The sequence below is a fragment of the Pelodiscus sinensis genome, chromosome 12 (genome assembly GCF_052426305.1).
Source record: "Pelodiscus sinensis isolate ZL-2025 chromosome 12, ASM5242630v1, whole genome shotgun sequence".
NCBI classification, from domain to species: Eukaryota; Metazoa; Chordata; order Testudines; family Trionychidae; genus Pelodiscus; species Pelodiscus sinensis.
In genome coordinates this window covers 24,283,147-24,305,947 of record NC_143063.1, presented here as the reverse complement: position 1 = coordinate 24,305,947, position 22,801 = coordinate 24,283,147, and the positions used below count along the sequence as shown (strand labels likewise).

The 22,801-nt window shown below is 40.7% G+C and overlaps 1 protein-coding gene across 2 annotated transcripts in view; it reads right to left on the bottom strand.

Annotated features, from left to right (window-relative positions):
- MYLK3 (myosin light chain kinase 3) overlaps nucleotides 1–22,801 on the bottom strand; it is a 73,416-nt gene that overhangs the window by 14,199 nt on the left and 36,416 nt on the right. For both annotated transcript variants that reach the window (XM_006121194.5, XM_006121192.5), the window contains exons 2-9: nucleotides 21,357–21,447; nucleotides 19,122–19,560; nucleotides 14,668–15,257; nucleotides 12,985–13,090; nucleotides 6,354–6,447; nucleotides 6,037–6,146; nucleotides 4,308–4,449; nucleotides 2,661–2,731 (exon numbers count right to left, since the gene is read on the bottom strand). In XM_006121194.5, the coding sequence (XP_006121256.2) occupies nucleotides 2,661–2,731; nucleotides 4,308–4,449; nucleotides 6,037–6,146; nucleotides 6,354–6,447; nucleotides 12,985–13,090; nucleotides 14,668–15,257; nucleotides 19,122–19,560; nucleotides 21,357–21,447 (1,643 nt within the window). The remainder of the gene's footprint in view (nucleotides 1–2,660; nucleotides 2,732–4,307; nucleotides 4,450–6,036; nucleotides 6,147–6,353; nucleotides 6,448–12,984; nucleotides 13,091–14,667; nucleotides 15,258–19,121; nucleotides 19,561–21,356; nucleotides 21,448–22,801) is intronic.

Genomic DNA, 22,801 nt, shown 5'->3' with positions numbered 1-22,801 from the left:
ACACCTCAGTACCTCCTGTTTTCACTCAAATATCCTTTTCACCTTTTCCATGAGCTCAGAGGATCAGACTTGATAGTTGCTTATGCTTCCCCCACCATATTCTTATTTTTTCTGCATATACAACTCAGTATCCTTGTTTCTGGTCATTGCAAATATGTAACAATAGTTATAATGAAGTTATAATGAAGAGGAAAAAGATGAATTCTTGACATAATCCACTAGGATGAAAACATTGTTTATATCACTAAATCAGTTACAGAAAACTCTGTAGGGGTCTGAAAAGAAATCAAAATCCTTGAAAAATGAAAGAATAGCACATGGATTGAGATGTAATTTTTCATAAAATTTCCATTGGCACCACAGCTACATGTCCTCTGATCAAAGCAAGGCTAATGCTGATAATATTTCATAAGGTGAAACGTAAAAGGTCAAAAATTTATTTCATAACTGTTCAGTGAAATCCTGGTTCCACTGAAGTTGATGGAAATTTTGCCATTAATTGCAATGGAGCCAAGATTTTTCCTACTGGCTTTCCTCCAATTTAGTGCAAGTAAGGGCAAAATATAGCTACAATGTTAACAACAAGGTCTGTCAAGCCCCTGAGGACCTTCAAAGAAAGATGGGTCTGAGTTTTCATTTAAGTTGGAGTAGTCAGAATATAAGCAGTTCTGCAAGAGAACTGGGTCAGCACAGAATTGATGTAAGCCATGACCTGTTTTTACCTAATCAAATCACCACTCTCTATAGGAACAAGTTAATATTTCCTTAGGATTCAACTATTATTCTGTTATTACAAACTTGTGGTCACTTTACATTGTAATGCCAGAATCTCAAAAGGGCTCTGCTCCTTTTAGATGTTGTTTCATATTAACTGGATAGAAAGACTTTTTCCCAGATTACATGGCTATTTTGCAGAGACCTTCGCTATGGTATGGGACCCATACTCATACCCAGGATATCACTGGCCCTTTACAAATTATAAGTAACAGCTCTGCTGTCCCCTCCTAGTCCTGGGGAAAGTATGTGACATGACAATCAGAATACTTCCCCCACATGCCTAGTGTTAAGTAAAACACCTGTGCACACATGGGAACAACGAGGACTCCCTCTGTTCACGTCCACATGAGAGTTGCTAGATCCCATACTATCTGGCCGATGTAAATGGCCAATGTAAAAACTGGACCCCGGCTCACATATGATGCTGTCTATATGTTGCACAGCCTTTAAATACTGAACCATGTTAAACCAGAGCAATAGAATGTGAGCATTGGTGCATCTCTTGCTCGACTCACATTCATGGGAGTTCGACAAAGAAAACATTAGTCAATTCTCCTGTTGGTTCCTCTCCCTGTTCTTGCAGGAGTGTTCTAAAGCATTTGCTAGTAATCTGTGGCCTTCCTACAACTCAGTATTCCTTACTGTTTGGGTCAGGCTGAACATGCCTTCTCCTCCCATTAATTGCATTCCATTACTCCAGATTCCATTGCTGTTTCCTAGACCAGCTAATTCCTTCCTTGCTGTTTACACTCTAAATATGCATAAGTGGTTGTGGATCACCTTAGCTATCCTTTAGCCAAGTTGTCCATATTAATCTTTTTCACCTTTCTTCTTAAGTTTAGTTCCCTGATCCTTTTTATTGCTCCGCTCTCAGTTTCCACCAATTAAACAACATCTTTCCGGAAATATGAATACAATATTCCAGGTGCAATTGTAAGCACCACCAAGGTGGATTTGAATCTGGGATCTGGGGAGCTGACTCTAGGAGCCTCTACCCTCTGAGCTAAAAGCCAGCTCTCTTCTAGCCCATGCTGTAGAGGTCTCTTGATCTTAACTGTTGCTGTGGTCTAAGGTGCCACTTGCAGTACTCAATAACCACACTAGGTGTATGTGGGTTACACAATCACACAATAATTACTGCCCTGCTTTGTGATATCTTGGTAAAGGTGCTGGAACTGAGGCTGTGTGTGTGGGGTGGGTGTGGGGTGGGTGGGGGAGAGGTTGCCATCACATATAGGATTTATAGTTTGATCCCATGTTTCACAGCACCTCCACAATAAACATTGTTTCAGCATCCCTGTACCTTGGTAAATAAAGGCCAAAACGGCATTCTCCATATTGTGTCCATTTCAGATTGTAAACTCACGGCTCATTTCCTAAACACACACACCCTTACCCCCATCCGTGAGAAGCAGATACTATGTCAGATGAGGCTATGGGGAGAGAGCTGATCCATTGTATTCCTCTTCCAAATGGGATAGTTTTGTCAGGCATTTTATTTTGCGGACAACCATCTGTCTCAGGGGTTTTACACTGAGGCCCATCTCTGTAGAATCTGAGTACTTTCAATATAAAATCAATAGCAAAGGTGATGTCTCCCTAATGGACTTCATAGAGTCGCTAGAGTAAAACCTCTATTTGAGGTATTACTGTGAGTAAATTAGAAAACTAGTACAACATTAGCTGGCAAAATATCTTCAGAAAAGACAACATGACTGTTAGCATGCTAAGATGCAAATTCATGCCTGAAGGAGTGTATTTGCTTTGCTCATTCATATTTCAAAATCACTTTAGAGTCACTGAAATGTGTGAACAAATATATCACAAGAATGAAAGAAAAATAGTCAATGTATTCTGAGTGGCTCATAACTGAACCGTCTTACCTCCTCGCTAAACCAAAGTCAATAATTTTAATCTGGTTTCCAGTGTGATTTATACATAATATGTTTTCAGGCTAGAAAAAGAAAAGAGTATATTTTTAGTTAAATAAATGACAGTAAAATTGCACATGAAACACACTAAGAAAATTAGCCAAAAGTATTACCTGAAGTGCAAAGATATAAACAGTTTTAGGGAAAGATTTTTAAAACAATGCTAGATTACATCTTTGATGGTTCACAGCAGTGGACGTATCAATCACATACAGTACATCAATCTCACCTTCATGTGATTAACTACAATGGTGGCTATACTTTTCCCATTCATTTCCTAACATTCTGTTCTATCCTAGTACCATGTGCAGAATTCCATTATAGGGTTGCAAATATATATTTGAGACCAATTGTTGTGAAGGTCAGCATAGTCCATGGTCTGGCTATGCTAACTGGGGACAAAAGGGTGTTTGGAGCACTTGTGTTGGAAAAACAATTCTACAAATCTAGTTGGGAATGCTACACATAGATCACTTGTTGAAATAGTCCTTTTATTTTCACCCATTTTAAGAGGAGAAAATCAATGATGTGGCAAAAGAAGCAGGGGAAAATATTCAGAGGTCTATTGAGATCATTTTTCCCCTCAGTTTGTTATTACTATGTAAGGGTGATTTGGGAGACCCTATTATTCTCCTAACTGACTCAGTAAAATGTGTGGGCTTGGCTCTCTCCTGCAGGGATTTCATTCCTTACTGCTGCCATGGGAAGTAACTATTCTTCCCACATTTAGCCGTAGCAGAGGTATCACATAACATAATTTAAAGGGGTCCTTTTTAAGGGAGGAATGAATGGACATCTTTGCATGGAATGGTTTAGCAAGCCAAGTGGCAGACACTTGTAATACTAGGTTTATCCAAGAAGTGCAGTATTTGAGAGACCAGAATGCAAACAAGGAATGAGCCTATTACAGCTAAATTGCTTTTCCATCAAAATTAACTTTTTATGTTCTTTTTTGAGACATTTCAGTTTCATTTTTCAAAGCATTAAGGAAGAGTTTCTGAGAAATCACCTAGCTATGTATGACTGAGTACCTCACAAGACCAGGTTCTCAATCTAATTATTATAATTATTATAAATATTACAGTTATTTAACATGTGGTTGAGGCATTTGGCAAATTTTCTACTGAAGCAGTTTTTGTAAAGAAAATTGGATTTTCAATTAAACAAAATTGTCAATGGAAGTGGCTCCTTTTTGCAAAAAAAAAAAAAAATCAGCTTTTCACTGAAATATCAAAAACGATGTAAAAGATTTTCAAGTTTGGGGTTTTTCAACAACAAAACACATATTTTTCTACAAACCAAAACACCCACAATACTTTCCAACCAGCTACAAGTACAGTAACAACTGTGCACCAACCACATATGGCTACCATTGTGCTCGACACTTTATAAACATGTAGAGAATGACAGTCCCTATGCACAAAGAAATAGTGGAGAATTGACCCCAATGCATGTTATTTTACAATGGCTCAGCTCCAGGAAGTCAGCAGGAGACATAGATAAGGATGAACATGAGAAGAAGCAAAAGTAATACAGTAATACAAATGTAGAGGGACAGAGAAAAGATTAAACTTTAAAGAAAGATCTGTAATTACTTACCTTCAGATCTAAATGGAGAATATACTGCTGATGTATGTAGTGGACTCCTTCACATATTTGTTTGGTGAAAAGGATTGCATCCATCTCAGTTAGATGGTAATTTTCATCTGTGATTCGGTCAAATAATTCACCACCATCAACACTAACATATTGACAAAAAAATGTGAATAAAATACACATATTCCTCATTAGATTGGGCATTAGATATCAAGGCACACTGGAAAATCCCTCTAGGTCCCTATCTGCATCTTTAGAAATATAGCCCTTTACTTCTGTTCTGACCCCATGAGGTTCCCGGGGCCCTATGGGGAAGTAAGAATAGGACCTCTGTACCCTTCCAAGCATGTTGTAAGAGATGACTAAAGAGGGTTGGGCATGGGGCTAGCAACCCCATCCTGTAAGAACAAACATATTCTACAAAAACATCAACAATTTCAATGAATAGCAAGCCAGCCTTCCTTGACTAAAAAAAGGCCCTTGAAGAGGGATTACGATGCAGGGCAGCCAAACCCAAAAGGAAGAACAGTTGGAGAAGAGACCTGGATGTGAATGTGCGGAAAACGGGCAAAAGCTGGAGAGAATTAGAAAAGGTGGCTCAAGACAGAGAGACTTGGAAAGAAATTATTGATGGCCTATGCTCCTATAGGAGCTAAGGGCAAAGAAGAAGAAGATCTCTGTCCTGCTACTGTTTTCCACACTACCTCTTGTTCATTCAGCCTGTGGTGTCTCCAAATTACTAGTGGTGCTCACTGCTAGTGGTGCAGAGGCAGCTCCTGACTTTTGGAGCAGCATTAATGAACCTTTCTGTCAAAATTAGTCCTTTTCATTTCTAACTTCTCCAAAACCCACACAGTTTTCTCTCTTTTGCTTCTCTCGGGTTCCTTCTCTCTCAGCTATTTTCTGTTTAACTCTTGTATCTTTGTATAATGTGCTAGATACATTTCATACAGAAAATGCAGCTGTGTTGTATGTATGGGCCAGACCTCCACTAACGAAAAGTAAAACATACTGACACTTTTCTCTTAAAAACAGACCAGTATGAAATCCTTGTGCTCTCTGGGATACAGCTAGTAATCTTACCACTGGTTTAATATTGGCAACTATTTCATTAACTCTTAAAGAGAGTTTGTTTCTAAATGCACATTTTTTTCTTTAGAAAATGAAAGAATCTTTCATTCAAGTTACAAAACACTCAGGCTACGTCTACACTGGCACCCTTTTCCAGAAATGCTTAAAACGGAACAGTTTTTCCGTTATAAGTATTTCCGGAAAAGCGCGTCTACATTGGCAGGATGCTTTTCCGGAAAAGCACTTTTTCCGGAAAAGCGTCCATACCAATGTAGACGCGCTTTTCCGCAAAAAGGCCCCGATCGTCATTTTCGCGATCGGTGCTTTTTTGTGGAAAAGACTACTGTGCTGTCTACACTGGTCCTTTTCTGGAACAGTTTTCCTGGAAAAGGACTTTTGCCCGAACGGGAGCAGCATAGTTTTTCCGGAAAAACAATGACGATTTTACATTAGATCATCATTGCTTTTCCGTAAAAGCAAGCGGCCAGTGTAGACAGCTCGCAGCTTATTCCAGAAATGCGGCTGCTTTTCCAGAATAAGTGGCCCAGTGTAGACACAGCCTCATAGTATCCCCCTCCCCCCCCCATCCCATTTCTACTACTGGCTTGAGCAACCACTGAGTTCAAAAGAACTGACAATTCCCCATATCATTGTAACTTACTATTCCATGATCAAGGTGAGGTTGTTCTTGCATTCAAAAGCATCATAAAGCTGGATCAGATTCACATGGTTTAACTGATTCATTATGTTTATTTCATTTTTCACTTCCTCCTGAAACATCACAAACAGGAAGATAAAGCTGTAAATAGCAAAAAGCAAATGCTCCTATTGGAGCATGATCATGAACACTTTTGATTTTGTTATATTTGATACAATGTTCAATGGGAAAATACTTTACCAAGGAAAGGGAAATGTGGGTGTTTGTAATTAGCCAGATTTACAGTGTCTACCCATAGAGATTCATAAAATGATAGTTACCCTTTCCTTTGCTCCTTTCGCTTTTATTATTTTGGCTGCCAGATTAAGACCCGTTGACAACTCTGTGCACTTGTGAACTTGACCAAAGCGCCCCCTGTTGGTACAGAGAAATACATGGTAAAATGGGTTAGAGTAACTTGTTGTAGAAGACTTTCAAGCAACTATTCTTATCATTGATTAAAAATAGCCTGGTACAAAGTGAACAGAATCAGATGATCAGTAGCATGAATCTCCTCTTGCTCCCAGCTTATAAAGGATTAGTTTAATCTTTCCAGCCAGTTGTTCAATTCTTACATTAAAATATTATGCCCCATTTGTATTACTACATTACACAATGACGTGGTAACTTGCTGATATTCTTTGTCGGTTCTGTAACTGTACACTGCTAGTGTCCTTCAGTGATACATTAGTGGAGAATATTAACAAAGATATTTCTGGTCTGATCTCATAACTTTTTAAATAACGTTAAAGCCAATAAGTACAGGGCATGATGTAAATTGTCTCCTGCCTCACCCATACATGCTGAGATCTCTAGAAATGATTTTTAAGAACCATCTCTTCTGCAATTGCATCACCATCAGGCCTAAGCCTATTAGGCCATATTTGTACTTAACTCCATTTGGAAATCATAGTCTCCCAAATAACCAATAAGGGAAGAAAAGTTTAAAGACTGAAGAGAAAAACAATTCTAGAAACAACATAAAGGTGTTCTGCATTCAGCAACTCTATGTCAAATCTAATCATTGTACCAATAATGGCCTCGTCTTTTGAAAAAAAAAAACACCCTCTTCCCCACCCACACATTCCTTTTTCCAAAAGAGCTCTTTCGAAAAAAGGCTTCTTCCTCGTAGAAACTGGTTTACCACTTTTGGAAAAACCCCTGCATTCTTTCAACTTTCTGTCAAAAGAATGCAATTGCAGTGTGGACGTAAGTGTAGTTTTTCCAGAAAAACTTTGCAGTGTAGACATACCCTCAGTGTTCTGTACTGTTATTTAGCTCTAATTTAGCCCTAGATGTCTGCTAAGAGCCCAGTAAGCAGTGGAAGTGTTAGTAATGCTGCTAGACAATATTGACCTCTCATGGTTCAGCAAAATCTCTGGTTCAGCACCCATCAGGTCCTGAGGCTGCCAGACGAGAGAGGTTCAACCTGTATTTTGAAGTCAGCGATTCTCACACATCCCTGGGAAGTTTTCTCCATTGGTCAAACTGCAAGACTGGACAGGATTATGAAGTTATCTGCCAAGTCTGAAATGGTGACTATACAGAGTAGGTAGAACAACACAAATTATAGAAAACTTCAGCGAGCATGAAAGAGAGCTGAAAAAGAGAGAAGAGACCAAGAGATTTTCTTTGAAAATCTGGTCCCACAAGCAAGAGAAGCCAAAAAGGAGGTAAACTGTTATTTGCAAGCCTGATGGGACATTGACAGTTTTGTTTTTATTAAACATTGGGCCACTTTCCAGAGGGAAAGAAGGGCTCTATGAATGGCATGTCCTGCATTTCTCAGAGAGAAGGCATTATAGTCCTCATGGACGGAAACCAGCTGGAGCAGCAAGAAAGATGTTAAAAACCACAATAGAGGTGCTATGGCAGCAAATACATTACAAATTTAAACTCAGTGAGTTGTGAACAATTGAACTACTGGCACAAAGAACGTGAAGAGAAGAACATTTTCAGATGCTTAGATACCACTGCTGGAGACTCGATTACAAGCAAGAGCAATGGGAAATTCTCAGTGATGTGAAGAAATGTCATATAACTGCCATTACTGATTCTCAGGGAGACAAGGGTAAAAATCACAGGTTATAACCAATATTCACTTTAAACTTTTCCATCCATGTGTGGAACACATTTTTTATGTGTAGTGAGGCATGTGCAAATGTGCATCACCAGTAGAAAAAAAACTAGCTGTGGGCACTCTGCTAATCAGCTAGGCAGCATTTGAATCTCTCCTGAATAGCCATTCAAGGGCACAGCTTACAAGGAACACTGGTAATAACAGAGGTTCCCAACTGGCGGGTCACAGACTGGTGCTGGGCCATGAAACTCTGGCATGCTGCCTAGCCACACCCATGCCTTCATGATTGGCTCAGCAGGACTCTAGAACAAGGCTCAGCCTGCTCAGAAAACCCCCTTCTCCTCTCCCCAGGGAGATTGTCTCTTCTGCCTGCGCCCAGCTCTGCGTTGGCTTCTCTGCATGACACTGCCTTGATGCAGGGGATGCTGCCCAAACCCAGGGGCAAGAGGGCCCCCCCAAGGGCAGGCCTGCAGCATAGTGGGTTGCTTGCTAGGACCCAGCAGCAGCAACAGGCAGGAGTTCTGGGATCCAGTGCTGGGCTCGACCCCTCAGCAGGAAGCCACCTGTTCGTGGTGATGCTAGGGCCAGGCTCTGGGCCAGAACCCCGAGTCCCGGTTGGGGCTGCTGCTGGGCTCCCAGAACCCAGGCTGCAGCCAGGAGAGGGAATCTCCAGCAGGGCCAGTCTCACTGCTCGCTAGGAGCCTCTCCAAGGGCAGCAAGCCCCTGTTTGGCCCAGCGCCTACCCCAGTGTGGGCAGCACTTGGGGAGAAGGTAAGAGAGACCCCTTGCACCTCCGGGGGAGGGTTTGGACCCAGGCTGCTCCCAGTGGAAGTGGCTGTGATCTCTGCCAGGGACCCAGGGAAGCTGCTGCCAACTCCCAGCATGTGGGGGGCAAGGGGAGCCAGCCTTGGAGGGGGATCAGCAGGGGGATGAAGAGGGGCAGGGGCAGATAAGGGGGGTGAGGAGGAACAGGGATGTTTAAGGGGGACAGGAGGGGGATGCAGGAGGCACTGATGGGAGGTTGGGGGGATTTAGGGGAGACTTATGAGGCAGATGGGAGTAAGGGTGCAATGGAGGGAAACTCTGAGAGGGGTTACAGGGAAGGAAAGGGGGGATTATAGGGAGGTGCTGTGGGAGCAAGAGCATACTGTCTGGGGAACGGAGAGACACAGGGCAGGAGTTGTACAGAAGGGAAGGGGGAGATACAATGGCAGCTGCCCCACAGCATGTGGCAGGAGGCGGAGAGGGCAGAAGTGACTGGTTGTAGCACTTGGGGGCACCAGCTCCCATGCCTTGGACAAAATTTCAGTTGCTAAATAGGGTGCCTCACATACCTCCTGCCCCTGTGGGTCATCCTGCCCCCCTCTCCCCATCTGTGCAGGCACCAGTCGCCCCTGGGAGAAGGGCTGCCCTACGCAGCAGCCAGAGGGGAATTCTTTCTGTGAATTTTTTTTTAGTGTTGTAGATATCTGAAAACTCTGATCTATTACGACATGTATTGTGTGTGTACAGATGCAATGTAAAATAACACACGACCTCTTAAAATTAATTAACATAATGATATGCAGATATGCAAATAAAATTTTATCGGTCCACCAAAAGTTTGTGAATGGGTTTGCCAGTCCGCAGTATGAAAAAGGGTGGGAACCACTGCTCTATAGGAAGGACAGAGTGGGCAAAAGAGGGCAGGCGGCTGGCTCTCTAGACTGAAGACACCATTATCAAAGTTATTGATAAAGCAGAAACACGGGATCTTGAATGCATATGGATCAATATGCTAATTAACAAAACCCAGGAAGAGTTACTGGTGGAGGTCTGTTATAAACCACCAAGCCAAACCAGAGAACAGGATAAGCACCAAGGCTGAAAGCCACTGTGGGCCTTAGGGCAAGGTGGGGTAGGGAACACCACACCCCCTGGAGAGACAGGGCCTTGTGTGGATGGGGCAGAGCTGGGGGAGGCAGCATTCAGCACCACCCAGACCATGGCGCATCCTCCTTCCCAGCCGTCAGAACTATGTGGAGCAGCGCTATGGTGCTCCAGCGGCAATTCAAAGGGGCCCAGGTTCTGGCTGCTGCCACAGCAGCTGGGAACCCCAGGCCCCTTTGAATCACCAGGCCCTGGAGCAACTGCCTCTTTCTCCCCCTCCCCACCCGTCAGCAGGCCTGAGGATAAGTTACTGCTTAAGTACTTGTCCATAATGTGTAGAAAGAAACATCATGTTGTTATGGGGAACATCAATTTGGCAGAATATTCTGGAACAATTTTTATAGTGAGGGTGCTGACAACCACTGACCCAAACTGTAAACCCTGTATATAATGGAAACCACTTCAAGCCAGGGGTTTCTGTAACACCCCCTTCCCTGCACTCCTACTTCTTGCACCTATGCCTAGAAGTAAAAAGTCATCATTAGAATTTCCAAAATTAATAGATGATTATTTTCTGACATAACAGATATTGCACCCTCCACGAGGTAATTCTAAGTTGGATGTCATTATGCGGGATAAAGATGAATCAATCACTGCATTTGAAGCTGATGGCAGACTAGGGACTAGTGATCACGACCTGATTATATTCATTAAGGGAAGACAAAGAATAGTCTGGTGCTTCAAAAGAGAAGTTTTCCCAAATTTGAGAAAAAGATTAATGAAACTGATCAGGAGGAAAAGTTTAGACACACAAATGGGAATGAAAACTGGAAGTTCTTTAGGAAGAGTTTATTTTACTGGATGGCCAAAAATCCATGATTCCACAATCAAGTAAGGGGAGAACTTTGGCTAGAAGCTCGTCCAGGTTCCATGGTGAAGTAAGGGCCACAGTTATAAATAAAAAAGCAATGTAAAACAAGTGTAAAAGAGGAGAAACAGATAGCTCTAAATATAAATGATACGTTATGAAATATAGAAAATTAATAAGGAAGCCACAAATGCCAGAATCAATGGGTGGCAGGAGTAAGGACCAGCTGAAGGAGTTTTTTATTAACACAAAAAATCCTAGCAATAATATAGACCCAATACTAGATGCAGAGGGTAAAATTCTTAATAATGATGCAGAAAAGATAGAAGTATTTGATAAATATTTCTGTTGTATTTAGAAAGAAGCAAGATGATGTTCTCTTTTACATAATGATCATAAAGTATCTTTCAGTCCATCAGTAACTAAGGAGGATGTTGGACAACAGCAATTAAAATAGACATTTTTAAATCAGCAGATCTGGATAATTTGCACAGAAGTCCTAAAATAGTTGACACAAGAGATCTCCAGCCCATGCCATTAATGTTTAATAAATCTTGGAATAGTGGGAAATTCCTGAAGGCTGGAAAGGTGATAATAGCTGTGCCATTATCCAAGAAAAAGCAAGCAGGATGACTCAGGTAATTACATGCAAATTAACCTGATATCAGTCCTTGGTAAAACAATAAAAAGATGGTACATGATTCAAGTAATAAAAATTAATGGACAAAAAATGTAATTAATGCCAGTCAACATGGTTTTATGAAAACAGGCTTTATCAAACAAAGCTTATTTCATTCTTTGAGATTCTAAATTTGGTGGATAAAAGTAACTGTTTAGATGTAATACAGTTAGACTTTTATAAGGCAAATGACTTAGCACTGCATGACATGCTGATTAAAAAATTAGTTCCTTGCAATACTAATAGTTCACACTTTCAATGGAGTGAGACCTAGCTAGCTCCCAAGCATTTCTAGAGGAATTCAGTAGTAGGCCAAGACTATTCAATATTTTCATCAATAATCTTGAAGCAAATAGAAAAATCACTGCTCATAAAATGTTTGGATGGCAAAGATTGGTGGGGTGGTACATAACAACGAGAGCACAGCACTCACACAGACACACTGTCTGGATCACTGGTGTCCAGTCACGCAAATGCATTTTGATACATCCAAATGCAAAGTTACACATACAGGAACAAGAAAGGCAGGCCATACACACTGAATAGGGGACTGTGTACTGGAAAGGAGTGATTGAAAAGGAGTTAGGGGTTCTAGTGAACAAGCAACTCGATTTGAGTGCCCAATGTGATTCAATGTCAAAAAGAGCTAATGTGATCCTTTGATGTATAAACATGGGAGTTGTGAGGAAGGAGGTGATTTCACTACTGTCTATAGCACTGGTGAGACCAATACTGAAATACTGCATGCAGTTCTGGTGTCCATGTTTTTTAAAAAACGTGAAAAAAATTGGAGAATAAAGGCTTAGGAGTTTGATCTGTTGAAGCTTAGCAAACAGAAGATTGAGGGGTAATTTGATTACAGTACATAGCTACCTTCGCAAGAAGAAGACATCGGGCATTAAAGGGCAGGTTGGGCTAGCAGAAAATGGAATAACAAATTGCAGTGTCTGGAAGCTAAAACTGGACATTCCAATTAGAAAAAAGGCACACCATTTGAACTATGAGGGTGATTAATCATTGAAACAAACTACCAAGGGAAGTAGCGGCTTCTCCATCTCTTGATAGCTTTAGATCAAGACTGGATGTCTCTCTGGAAGATATGCTTTAGTCAAACAACAGTTACTGCACTCCATATGGGTGAAATGTAAAGGCCTGTGGTATACAGATTGGAGTTGATGATCTCATAATCTGTTCTGGCCTTAAACTTTATGAATATATGTGTTTATCTGGTCACCTATGACCTGCATACTACAGATGTTGCCAAGAGCATCCAATGACAACTATGTATTTGTAGATATTCTGTGGGCAATTGATAACTATAAACATCAATCTCTCTTTTTCTGTGTATTTCAGCTCCTGCAGAGTTGTTGCTAATTGCACCATTCACAGCACAGCATTAAAGAGTGACAGGCTTACCCTCCTAACACTTCATGCCGACACACCGAGTAGCACGTGGTCACATCTGTTTGTTTGATGCTCACTATGCGATGTTCGAAAGGAGCAGGAGGGGGAGGGCTGTCATCTATACAGGAGACAGTTCATTCATTGATTTGGTTTTCCACAAATCACTGCACATTTCTTTCAGCATCCCCACCCCCATTTTTTTCACTCCCTAGGATACAGCTGTATCAAGATGTCAGCCAAGGGCAATCTAATAGGATAGCTAACTATAAACAGACTAGTAGCACCTTGGAAGTGGGAGTATGTCTTTTGACACCTCATTCATTCTACATCTCAACAAAAGTAACGTTCATCATGAACCCACCACCTCAGATATCACTGTCGCTCAGAGAGTCCCCCAAAACCAATCTGACCACTGAGAATGGCACAACCATCGCAGTAACAAACTGCTTTCTGGAGCAGATGCAAACACAAATGTGATTCTCCTCCGTAATAGAGTTGTTCAGCACAGCTATGGGGAAGCAGCGTGGATGGGGAAGTATTAGAGGGCAGCCCAAGCACTCAGGATAACTTAGGTCCAGCCAGGCAATTGTTAACAATTTGCTTTTACCAACATTCACAGCAGAATTTAATAAGGCTTCCGTCTTTCACCTCTCCTCTTTATTAGATCCCCCATCCAGAAAAGCACTTGAGCGTATGAATAGCCTCATTGTCTCCAGAGTAGTAGGAGTGAGGCACCTATCAACTCACAACCAGTACTCATTTAGTATCAGGCGAATGCCTCTCTGAGTAGCCACAATTACTGCCATTATCATTGGTTGTAATCAGTTCCAGGGGAGCTGTCCCAATAAAGTTGCTCCTCCAATTTTGCCTGACCCAAATAAAGGCCAAATCCTGAATTCAATTCATGTGTAGAACACCCTTTGACATCACTGGGCGTTCTTTGTGCAAATCTAGGGAGAGTCTGGGCCATAGGTAGCACTGATTAATTGAATACATGCTCATGGTAAAACAGCTGCACAGTGCATATTACATCTTCAATTCCATTTGTGCATATTTGTGCAGATTTGCATATTTGTCCATTTGTGCATCTTTGCACCCATCAGCCACTACAGTAGAACCCAAATCTTGATCAGCATGTCTGTGGGGGCATGCGCCATCCATTGAAGGCAAAGACTACTCCTGTTCTTGCAGCAACTGGAGATGTGCTGCCCAGAAAGAGGCTTATGGCCAGTGGGTATAGTGAGGGCCAAGATGAGACCTTTGCTGCAATATTTTACACTCTCTTTGCCTGCTATTATTATTGTCTGGTTTGCACACCCCTTATCTAATGTTCTAATAAAAACTTTTATTCAAAGAAACAAGCTTTAAAAGTATCTCTCCTTTCTCAAATACATACATTTAATCTCATTTTATTTTAAACAGATTATTATTCCCAGACTGCCTTTAAGTAGAATCCAAAAGAACATTTATTCTGAGACTGCCACTGAACAGGAACATTAGAATAAAAAGTCCCATGAATTTGAATACAATTGTTATCTGATGTAGTCAAGTGTATGGTTGGTTCCTGAATAAAAGCTCTCAAACTATGAAGATAGCACTAATGAGCATTATTTTATCTATTATAGCGCATTATATATAGAGGTAGACTAGAATTCTTGGTGTAAAAGTCTTCAGGTATAATTGTGAGCTACTTACCAATAATTACTTCATCCTGCTTGACAAATGCTTTGCTGGCTTCTACTGATGTACTGTTTTCTGGAGTCTTTCCCATACATTGATTTGCATGGTTTCCTTTTTGTCCTGCATATGCGCTTTCTAATTTCGCACATTCTAATTCAGATCTATCATCCTTTGTAGATTCTTTCATTGCCCTTGCTGTTTCTTCCTGGCTTTTCACTGTGGTTCCAACATCTTTTTTGGTATCCTTTTCAGTTGTACTTTGAGAGGACATAGACTTGCAATTTAGCTCTGATCTCTCAAGGGACTTTTTATCAGTCGAGACTTTATTCAACAGCATCTGTGGCTTCCCTAGTTTGGGTGCCTGTTCGTTTTGTTTATTAACAAGCTTTACCCCTTTTACTTCTGGAATAGGGTCAGTTCTGGCATTTGGGTGGCATGGGTTATGTTTAAATTTGTCAGTCAGATGTTTAACTCTTTCAGCTTCTAATGGTGACGAGAAAGCAGATTTTACTTTGGAACTTGTACCTCCATGATCACGTAGGCTTCCTTCGTTGGCCACTTCAATCTTTTGTTGGGTGTCAGTCATCTGCACATTGATGGAAATCCTGCAGAGCAAACATTTCCCTTTTATGCAGATCAATAGCCTTGCTAGATTAGCAGAAAATGTTTGTACACTTTGTTTAAATTCCAGTTCTGTAATAATTTCCCTACTACAAATGTCAGATACTGGCATTGCTATGAATAAAAAGCAAATGCAATACTTCAGCAATACTTATATTGAACATATACAACTACAACATATTGAAGAGCCTCCATTCCCAGAAAAATCTTATTTGAATAGTTATTTTAACATGCTAGATTGTACAGATGTCTGCCCTCTGCTGGACACAAATATTTCATACCCAAGGCTCAAATTTTGTCATGGATATTTAAAAAAAAAATCACAGACAGATCTTGGGCAATAAACAAAAATTCACAGAAGCCTGTGACCTGTCCATGTCTATTACTAAAAATATCTGACAAACGGGAGGGAGGAGAGTCCAGCAGCCACAGCTGCTGGAGGCTCTGGAGTCCCCTTGCCACCTGCCACGGCTGGGCAGTTGTGCAAAGCGGGGCTGGGAAGCTATGGGATCCCCTTGAGGTCCACCATGGCTGGGAGGTTGAGGTCCCCTTGCCATCTGTGGGGGCTGAGAACTCCAGGGTCCCCCTGCTGTAGTCAGGATCTGGGAGCTGCTGGGGGCCTGCCACCAACTGCAGCTGAGAGCTGCAGGCTGCATGCTGACAGTTCCAGCCCTGGGGCACAAAAAGCCCCAGCAGTCTCTGTAATCTCCCTGACATAATCTTAGCCTTAATCATACCTACTCCAGCATTAACCAGAGTCACTGGGTGGGAAGCCTTTGTATTTAGTATTAAACATTGTGGCTGGATTTTTAGAATTATGCGCTAGTTCTTAAAAACCGGGGAGGGTATGTTCTTGGCCCTCTGCCATTAGCTGAGAGCTGAAGTATGAGAATCTGCTTTAGGAATGTAATAAGTGTAGCCAGTTAAACGATTAACCGATAAATAAATGATTAGCAAACCTCCTATGCCCTCCCAGCTCTGCCAGTAAATTTTTTAGTGGGCTGGCTGGCAGCCTTGCTCAGTCCCAGCTCATGCTGAGTCCCTCAAGGCACCCCCTCTGTGGATCAGGACTTAGTCAGGCTGCCAGCCCACAGGCTCTTAAATGACTTTGCGTGCAGAGCCACAGCAGGGTTAGCTCCCGGACCTGGCACAAGCCGGGACTGAGTGCTTGCAGTGCTAACCCTTATCGATTAATCGTGTAGTCAACAAAAATTTTGTCGATTACATGATTAATGAATTACACGCTTCATTACAGATTAGCATCCCTAATCTGCCTTCCTCGGGCATGATAGAATATTACTCTTCTAACAGTCTGCTATTGAAAATGTTATGTTTTAAACCTAGGGTTCTTTTCACTCCTCTGTTTTGTTAATATTATTTCCTTTAACATTCCTGCCACTGGGAACTTTTAAACATTGTCATTAAGTTTATGTTGTCTGGAGATAATTGAATTATAAAGAACCTGCTATATTCTGAAGTTCTGGCAGAGATATTCATATAAATAATAAACTTAGTAACAACAGTAATAGATCAGGCTCTTCAAGGGAAATTTTGGAATCCCTGTAATTGGGTTTTTTTAAGAATACCTTGGACAAATACCTGTCAGAAATGGGTTAGGTATACTTAATCCTTCCTCACCACTGGGGTGCGGTTTAGATGCCCTCTGATGGTCTCTTCCTGCCATACATTTCTATGTGTACTGCTATTGACTTTAATGGGGCTTCTGGACATCAGTAAGAGCTATGAAGTTGGGCCCTAAGGACTATAAAATTATAAGCAGAGAATGTCTCTGGTATTTAGAAAAGGAAACACCTATCTAGTGTCCTCAAATGTGTTGTACCTTCTGTAACAAAAATGTTGGAGAAAAAAAAACTTTTTCTACCTTTTGCCTAACTAGTCTGTAATTCTGTTCTCACTTTTAGCATCTCACTGTCATTAGAAGCATGATCCCTTTATAATGTATTGAGAATCTGTAGTTCAGTGGTATTGAGCTAAGTAGTCGGCAGATGCCAGCTTAGACCAAACACAGCTATGACTATCTAGAGAAGTCTAAACTTGGCAGGGAATTCTGGGCATTTCTCTAACAATTCCAGGCATTGGAACTCTTGTCTTTTTTATGTCTCTGTACAGACCTATTGACGTCGGTGAGAGCTGCACTCGTGTAACTGAACATAGAATCTGGCCCACTTATTCAGACTTCACATATAAAAAATATCTATATAGGCACTCTGACCAAACAACTCCATGAACAAAGTGTAGGAAGAGTCATGTTCTTTTCACATTGTTATTTATGAATAAAAATGCAGAATAAGTTTTAAAACTGATTTTAAATTAAATTTTGTGTGACATTTTTATATCAAACCAATACAGTTCCTATGTACTTTAGACAGTTCTTGTGTTCAAGGGAGAGGTGGGTCTGCTTTGGAATTGTGCTGGAATAATGTCTCTGCAATATTCTTTTACTTAGCCACACAACTGGTTATGACAATGCAAGCTCCCCCTATTCTTCCCTGCTATATCCTTACTCTGGACCACAGCTCAACGTTTATTCTAAGGGTGGCAATTACTGCCATTTGCAGTGGTGGTTTTTCACATGTGGAGCTGTATGTCGTGATAAATAGACCAAGACCACTTCCATTCAGTTTGTTAATGTGGTTCTTCAGTCCCCATATGCTTGTATTACATTCATTTGGGAATACTCCAGTACCTCAAAATACCTGTAAATTGCATAAATAACTAAAGACTACCTAGAGAATAAAGTGCCTGTCTTTTATTTAAGGCACCAGAATGCATTCAAATCCTTTATGTTAAAAGGAACATATTCAAATGCACGCATACAAAAAAGCAGGCATTTTTTTGTCTGTGTTCAAATGCTGATTTGTGCACCTGCACATTGGAATAACTGTGTATTCACAAAAATACATAGGAGCCTACACTGAACATGTACGAAACTTTCAGAGGGATAGCCGAGTTAGTCTGTAACTGGAAAAACTTAAAAAACAACAAATAGTCTTGTAGCACTTTAGAGACTAACAAAAATGTAGATGGCATCATGAGCTTTTGTGAGCATAACCCACTTCTTCAGATGAATGGTCATGCATGGACATGTTTTAATAATTGGACCTCCATTTTCATTATTTTCCACAATATAATTGCAGGTTAAATCACAGAACTTTTCTAAAGTCCTAACTTAATAAAAAGCACAAAAAAGTTGTCAGATACTAAATATATCATATGTTAAAAAGATAAAAAGCTACATTAGAAAGATAAATGTCTGCTTACATCTTTGGATGGCCAATATTTAAAATTGGTTGGGTCATGTGCTTGCAGACCTAACCAAAAATATTGATTTGTTCTGAGGTGGGCAACGGACTATTACACATTGGATTGAACAAGCTGCCTGAGCCCTGAAATTTTTATCAATTCTATCCTCAGTCAATTGCAGACTTTTCTTGCAGATCTATTAAGCCTCGTATATGATATTTATAGAAATATCCATTTATAAAGAAGTCAGCCATTTACAAGGTTCAATGAAATGAGACACAATTAGAGCAAACCCATTTCAAATCTTCTTGACTCGGAACAGATATGTAAGATTAATGATTAGCACTTACCTAGCACTTTCTATCTACAAACATTATCTTTGCATACATTTATAAGCCACAAAGCAGGCTCCAATTCTTCCTCAGATTGGCAGTTTACGTAGTTCCCTATGCTCCTTTTCTAACATGGCTTTTTTTCTACTGTATCACATAAGAGCAAGACTGAATAGCCCTGTTAATAATTTGCCTGTTTTTAACACATGAAATGTTTCAGATCACATAGCCAATTACTAACTAGATCATTACCTTGTGCATATTGCTTCATGCTCTGTTCTGGATACAGACTTTGACATTGATGGCACAGCTTCCGTGGGTATAGCGGTGAGTGCAGCGGGTTTGTTTTCACTGTCTTTTGATTTCTGATTAACAGATTTTCTGTGATGTTCATCCAGTCCTGATGCTCTGTCCATATCAGTTGCTTCAGCAGTAACATTCTTGTTCCCCCTAGAGCCATGATTTATGAAGGGAAGACTGCTGTTTGGAATCAAAGCTTTCATTCCAGTGTCTTTTTGTGGTTGGTGATTCTTAGCACTATTTGTTTTGCCAGAACCTGCCATTGTTTGCGGCTGCATTGTCCTTTCTTTAACTTGCAGACTGGAGTCAACTTTGGAGACTACAGCATCGAAAGAGTTTACAGTTTCACCTGCTCCATTTTTTTCATCCAACTTTCCTTCTGTTTTGGGCTCTAAATAAGAAATAGTATTATTCATAATGTCACAGCCTTTCTTTGATACAAAAAAAATATTGCATAGTGGTATAGGTTGCAAAAAATAGGGAAGTTGCTGGGAATATTGGGTATCAAAACCTACCATCATAGTAAAACTAGGAAATGATGCGCATGTGAAAGGGCTAAAAGTCGCACAAAAAATATTTAAGCTTATTAGAAACATATTTGACATTTCTGACACCAGCACATGCAGGTTAATACATTACGTACTTGCATTGCTAGCTTTTCAGCAACAGTAAAAACAGAAGCTGGATTTTTGAATAACTAAAAAAACAAGTCGATTAAAGAGAGACAAAATGGGTGAGGTGATTAATATATTTTATTGGCCCAACTTCAGTTGGTGGAAGGGATGAGCTTTTGAACTCCGCAAAGCCCTTTCTCAGCTCTGGGGAAGGTAACCAGTGTCCAGGCTAAACACAAGGTAGGACAGGTTGTTAAGCATACACATGTTGTGGGGGATGACTTAAAATGACATAGGTAATTACCACTTCTGCAGCCCTAGGGCCACCTGACTGACCTGAGGAAGAGCTCTGCAAAGATCAAAAGGTCCCCCTTCTACCAACAGGAGTCGATGCAAAAAAAGACATTATTTCACCTGCCCTGTCTCTCTCAGACCATGGTACCAAGAGAATCACAACAACACTACAAACAGAACATTGTAAGAGTCAATTGAAGGGCATTCAAGACTGACATGTGGGTCAACATGACACGTGGTTCAGACTCTGAAATCCCAATAGGCTCACCCATCCCAGTATCCATACTCTAGGGAGAAACACTGACGTTGCAAAGTGGGACGCAGAGCTCTGGGAGACACTGACTCTGAGCCCTCCATCTCTTCCTGGAGTTTCTTGACCCCATTGGAGCTATTCCAATAATAGCAACTGTTTTTAATTATTAATGACAGTGCATATAAAGTAAAGGCAGTGTAGAAAAAAAATTACTTCCATTTCCTCCAAGTTTTACTTGTGCAGGCCCTGGAAATCAATGTGATTTTTGTTCAATTTTCAGTCTGTTTAACACTCAGCCCAAGCCCACTGTTGGTGCTTTTGAGTGAGAATTCTGAACAGCACATTCTTTAGTATTTGTTAATTTTTAAGTCAAGAAACCAAGGCAATTTTTGGTCTTGCTCGAAAGGAGTCTCTGGTGACAGATGTGGAGAAGACTCTACCTGACTACTGTTCCCAGTCACATTCACCACCCGTGAACTCCATTGATGGCAACGGATACAATGGATGACAGAAAGGTATGAGGTCTGAATCTGTTTTCTAACCCCACCCCCTCTGACTTGTTGATATCTTCACTGGTCACATGAGAAATTCCCAGTTCAAAACCAAATCTGTATTTCTGCTTCTTCATATGCCTTTTTCCTCTATGATTCTACAAATTTTTCATGTGTTCTTGCAATTGTATCCTTAGTATTTTCCAAACATACATTGCTCTTTTAATTAAACTAAATACAACTGCAAAAGCAACGAAATACAGCATTACCAAACAAAAGTAATGGTTGCTATTCATTTTAATAAAGTACTACTGTTGGATTTGGTTTGGGGGTAGGGTGTAGTTTGTTGGGTTTTTTGTGCTGGTATTAAACATCCAACAAACATTTTTCTGAGTACTTGATAGATCCTGGTACTTAGTCACAACTGGCTAATTCAAAAGAACCTACACATATAGGAAAATATTTGATCTTTTCTTTCTAAGCTATTTCAGATCCCCAGCAGATATGTTTATCATACATACAGGCTTACATATACCTTCCAAAGACTTCTTGCTTTCAGCCTGGGCTCCTCTGTTGCTAGGAACATGCTTTGGTTTTGCACCCTTCTCTTCAGGCTTATCTTTCGTCTAAAAATACATTGAATGCACAATTAATTGTCAAGATTAAATATGTCCATTTCTCATTGGGTCTGTCTAATTCTTTGCCAGTGGAGGCAGTTACATGCTATGAATCTGGCAGTAACAACTCAGCTTCATTGCATTCTCAGTGTGTTACTGCTTCTCTATTTCCCCCACTGCGAGGCTTCCTGGGGGTTCCAGGATTATGAGGCATTTCTCTACAATCTGCCCTTTGCATGAGGAAGTCTTGCTTGGGTCAACTTTCCAACTCTGCTAGCAATCCCCGCTAGTTTTCGCAGGCCCTACTGTCAGGCTACAAGTTAGCAATTGCTACACTCCAACCCTAATGCTCTCTGAATGTCTCCCTTGAGTATCCAGCCCCAGTCCACTGGACATTCACAGAATTTAGATTTAGTGCCTCAAAAGAAACACCACACTTTATTGCCACATCGTCTCTTTGTGACAAACAACCTTTCTTTTGGGAAACCAACATGCTGTGAGCTTGCCTTCTAAGCGAAGGATTCAGTGTGAACAATCCTTTTTCTTTTTTCATAAACAGCACACTCTCCTGCTGTTGGGTTTCATCTTGCAGTTTTTAGTCTCTCATTTCCCCTGTGGCTCAGAATACAAATAGGTATACATTGTGATGCATTCAGTATACGCTACACAAACAACCAGATAGGGAAACAGGTGTCCATTACTTCTTGCCTGAAAGGAACAGTTCCAAAATATGTCACCTCCTGAAGACCTGCCTAAATTCCAAGACCTACAGACAGCATGTTTTAGAGTGGACACATAATTTCTCAATATTATCCATGCATACATTACCAATGATTGCTTTCAGTAGCCACCACATATGCCACCATCCTGTAAAGTATTATGAATATATCTGACTCTATTATATTCCCCGTGTCCTAAGCTAGTTGACATCAAGGGCTCCCTGAGTCACAGCCACAAATTTTAAAAATCTTTTTTCTAAAGCAAAATCTTGTAGAATAACAAATTAACTCATAGGTCTCAAAACATGTTACTTCCCAAGACTATGTCCAGGGTGATTTTTTTTCTTCAATACACAGTTCTACCACATATTTTTAAATATAAGACAGGGGAGGCACAAGATGAAGGAAATATTCATCTCTCCTGGCTACTTGTGGAGAGACAACAGCACAGCTTTACATATTTCATGTTGTTTTACCCAGTAACATCTAAAAGCATCCTCCATTCATTGAGCCACAGTGAATTCACATAGACAGGTGGCTATCCTATTGGGTGCCAGTCTTGCCAAACATTCTCCCATGTGCTCCATCCCATTGATCTGAATCCTGGGTACTAACAAATCTGGATCCAAATCTTTTTTGGCTTG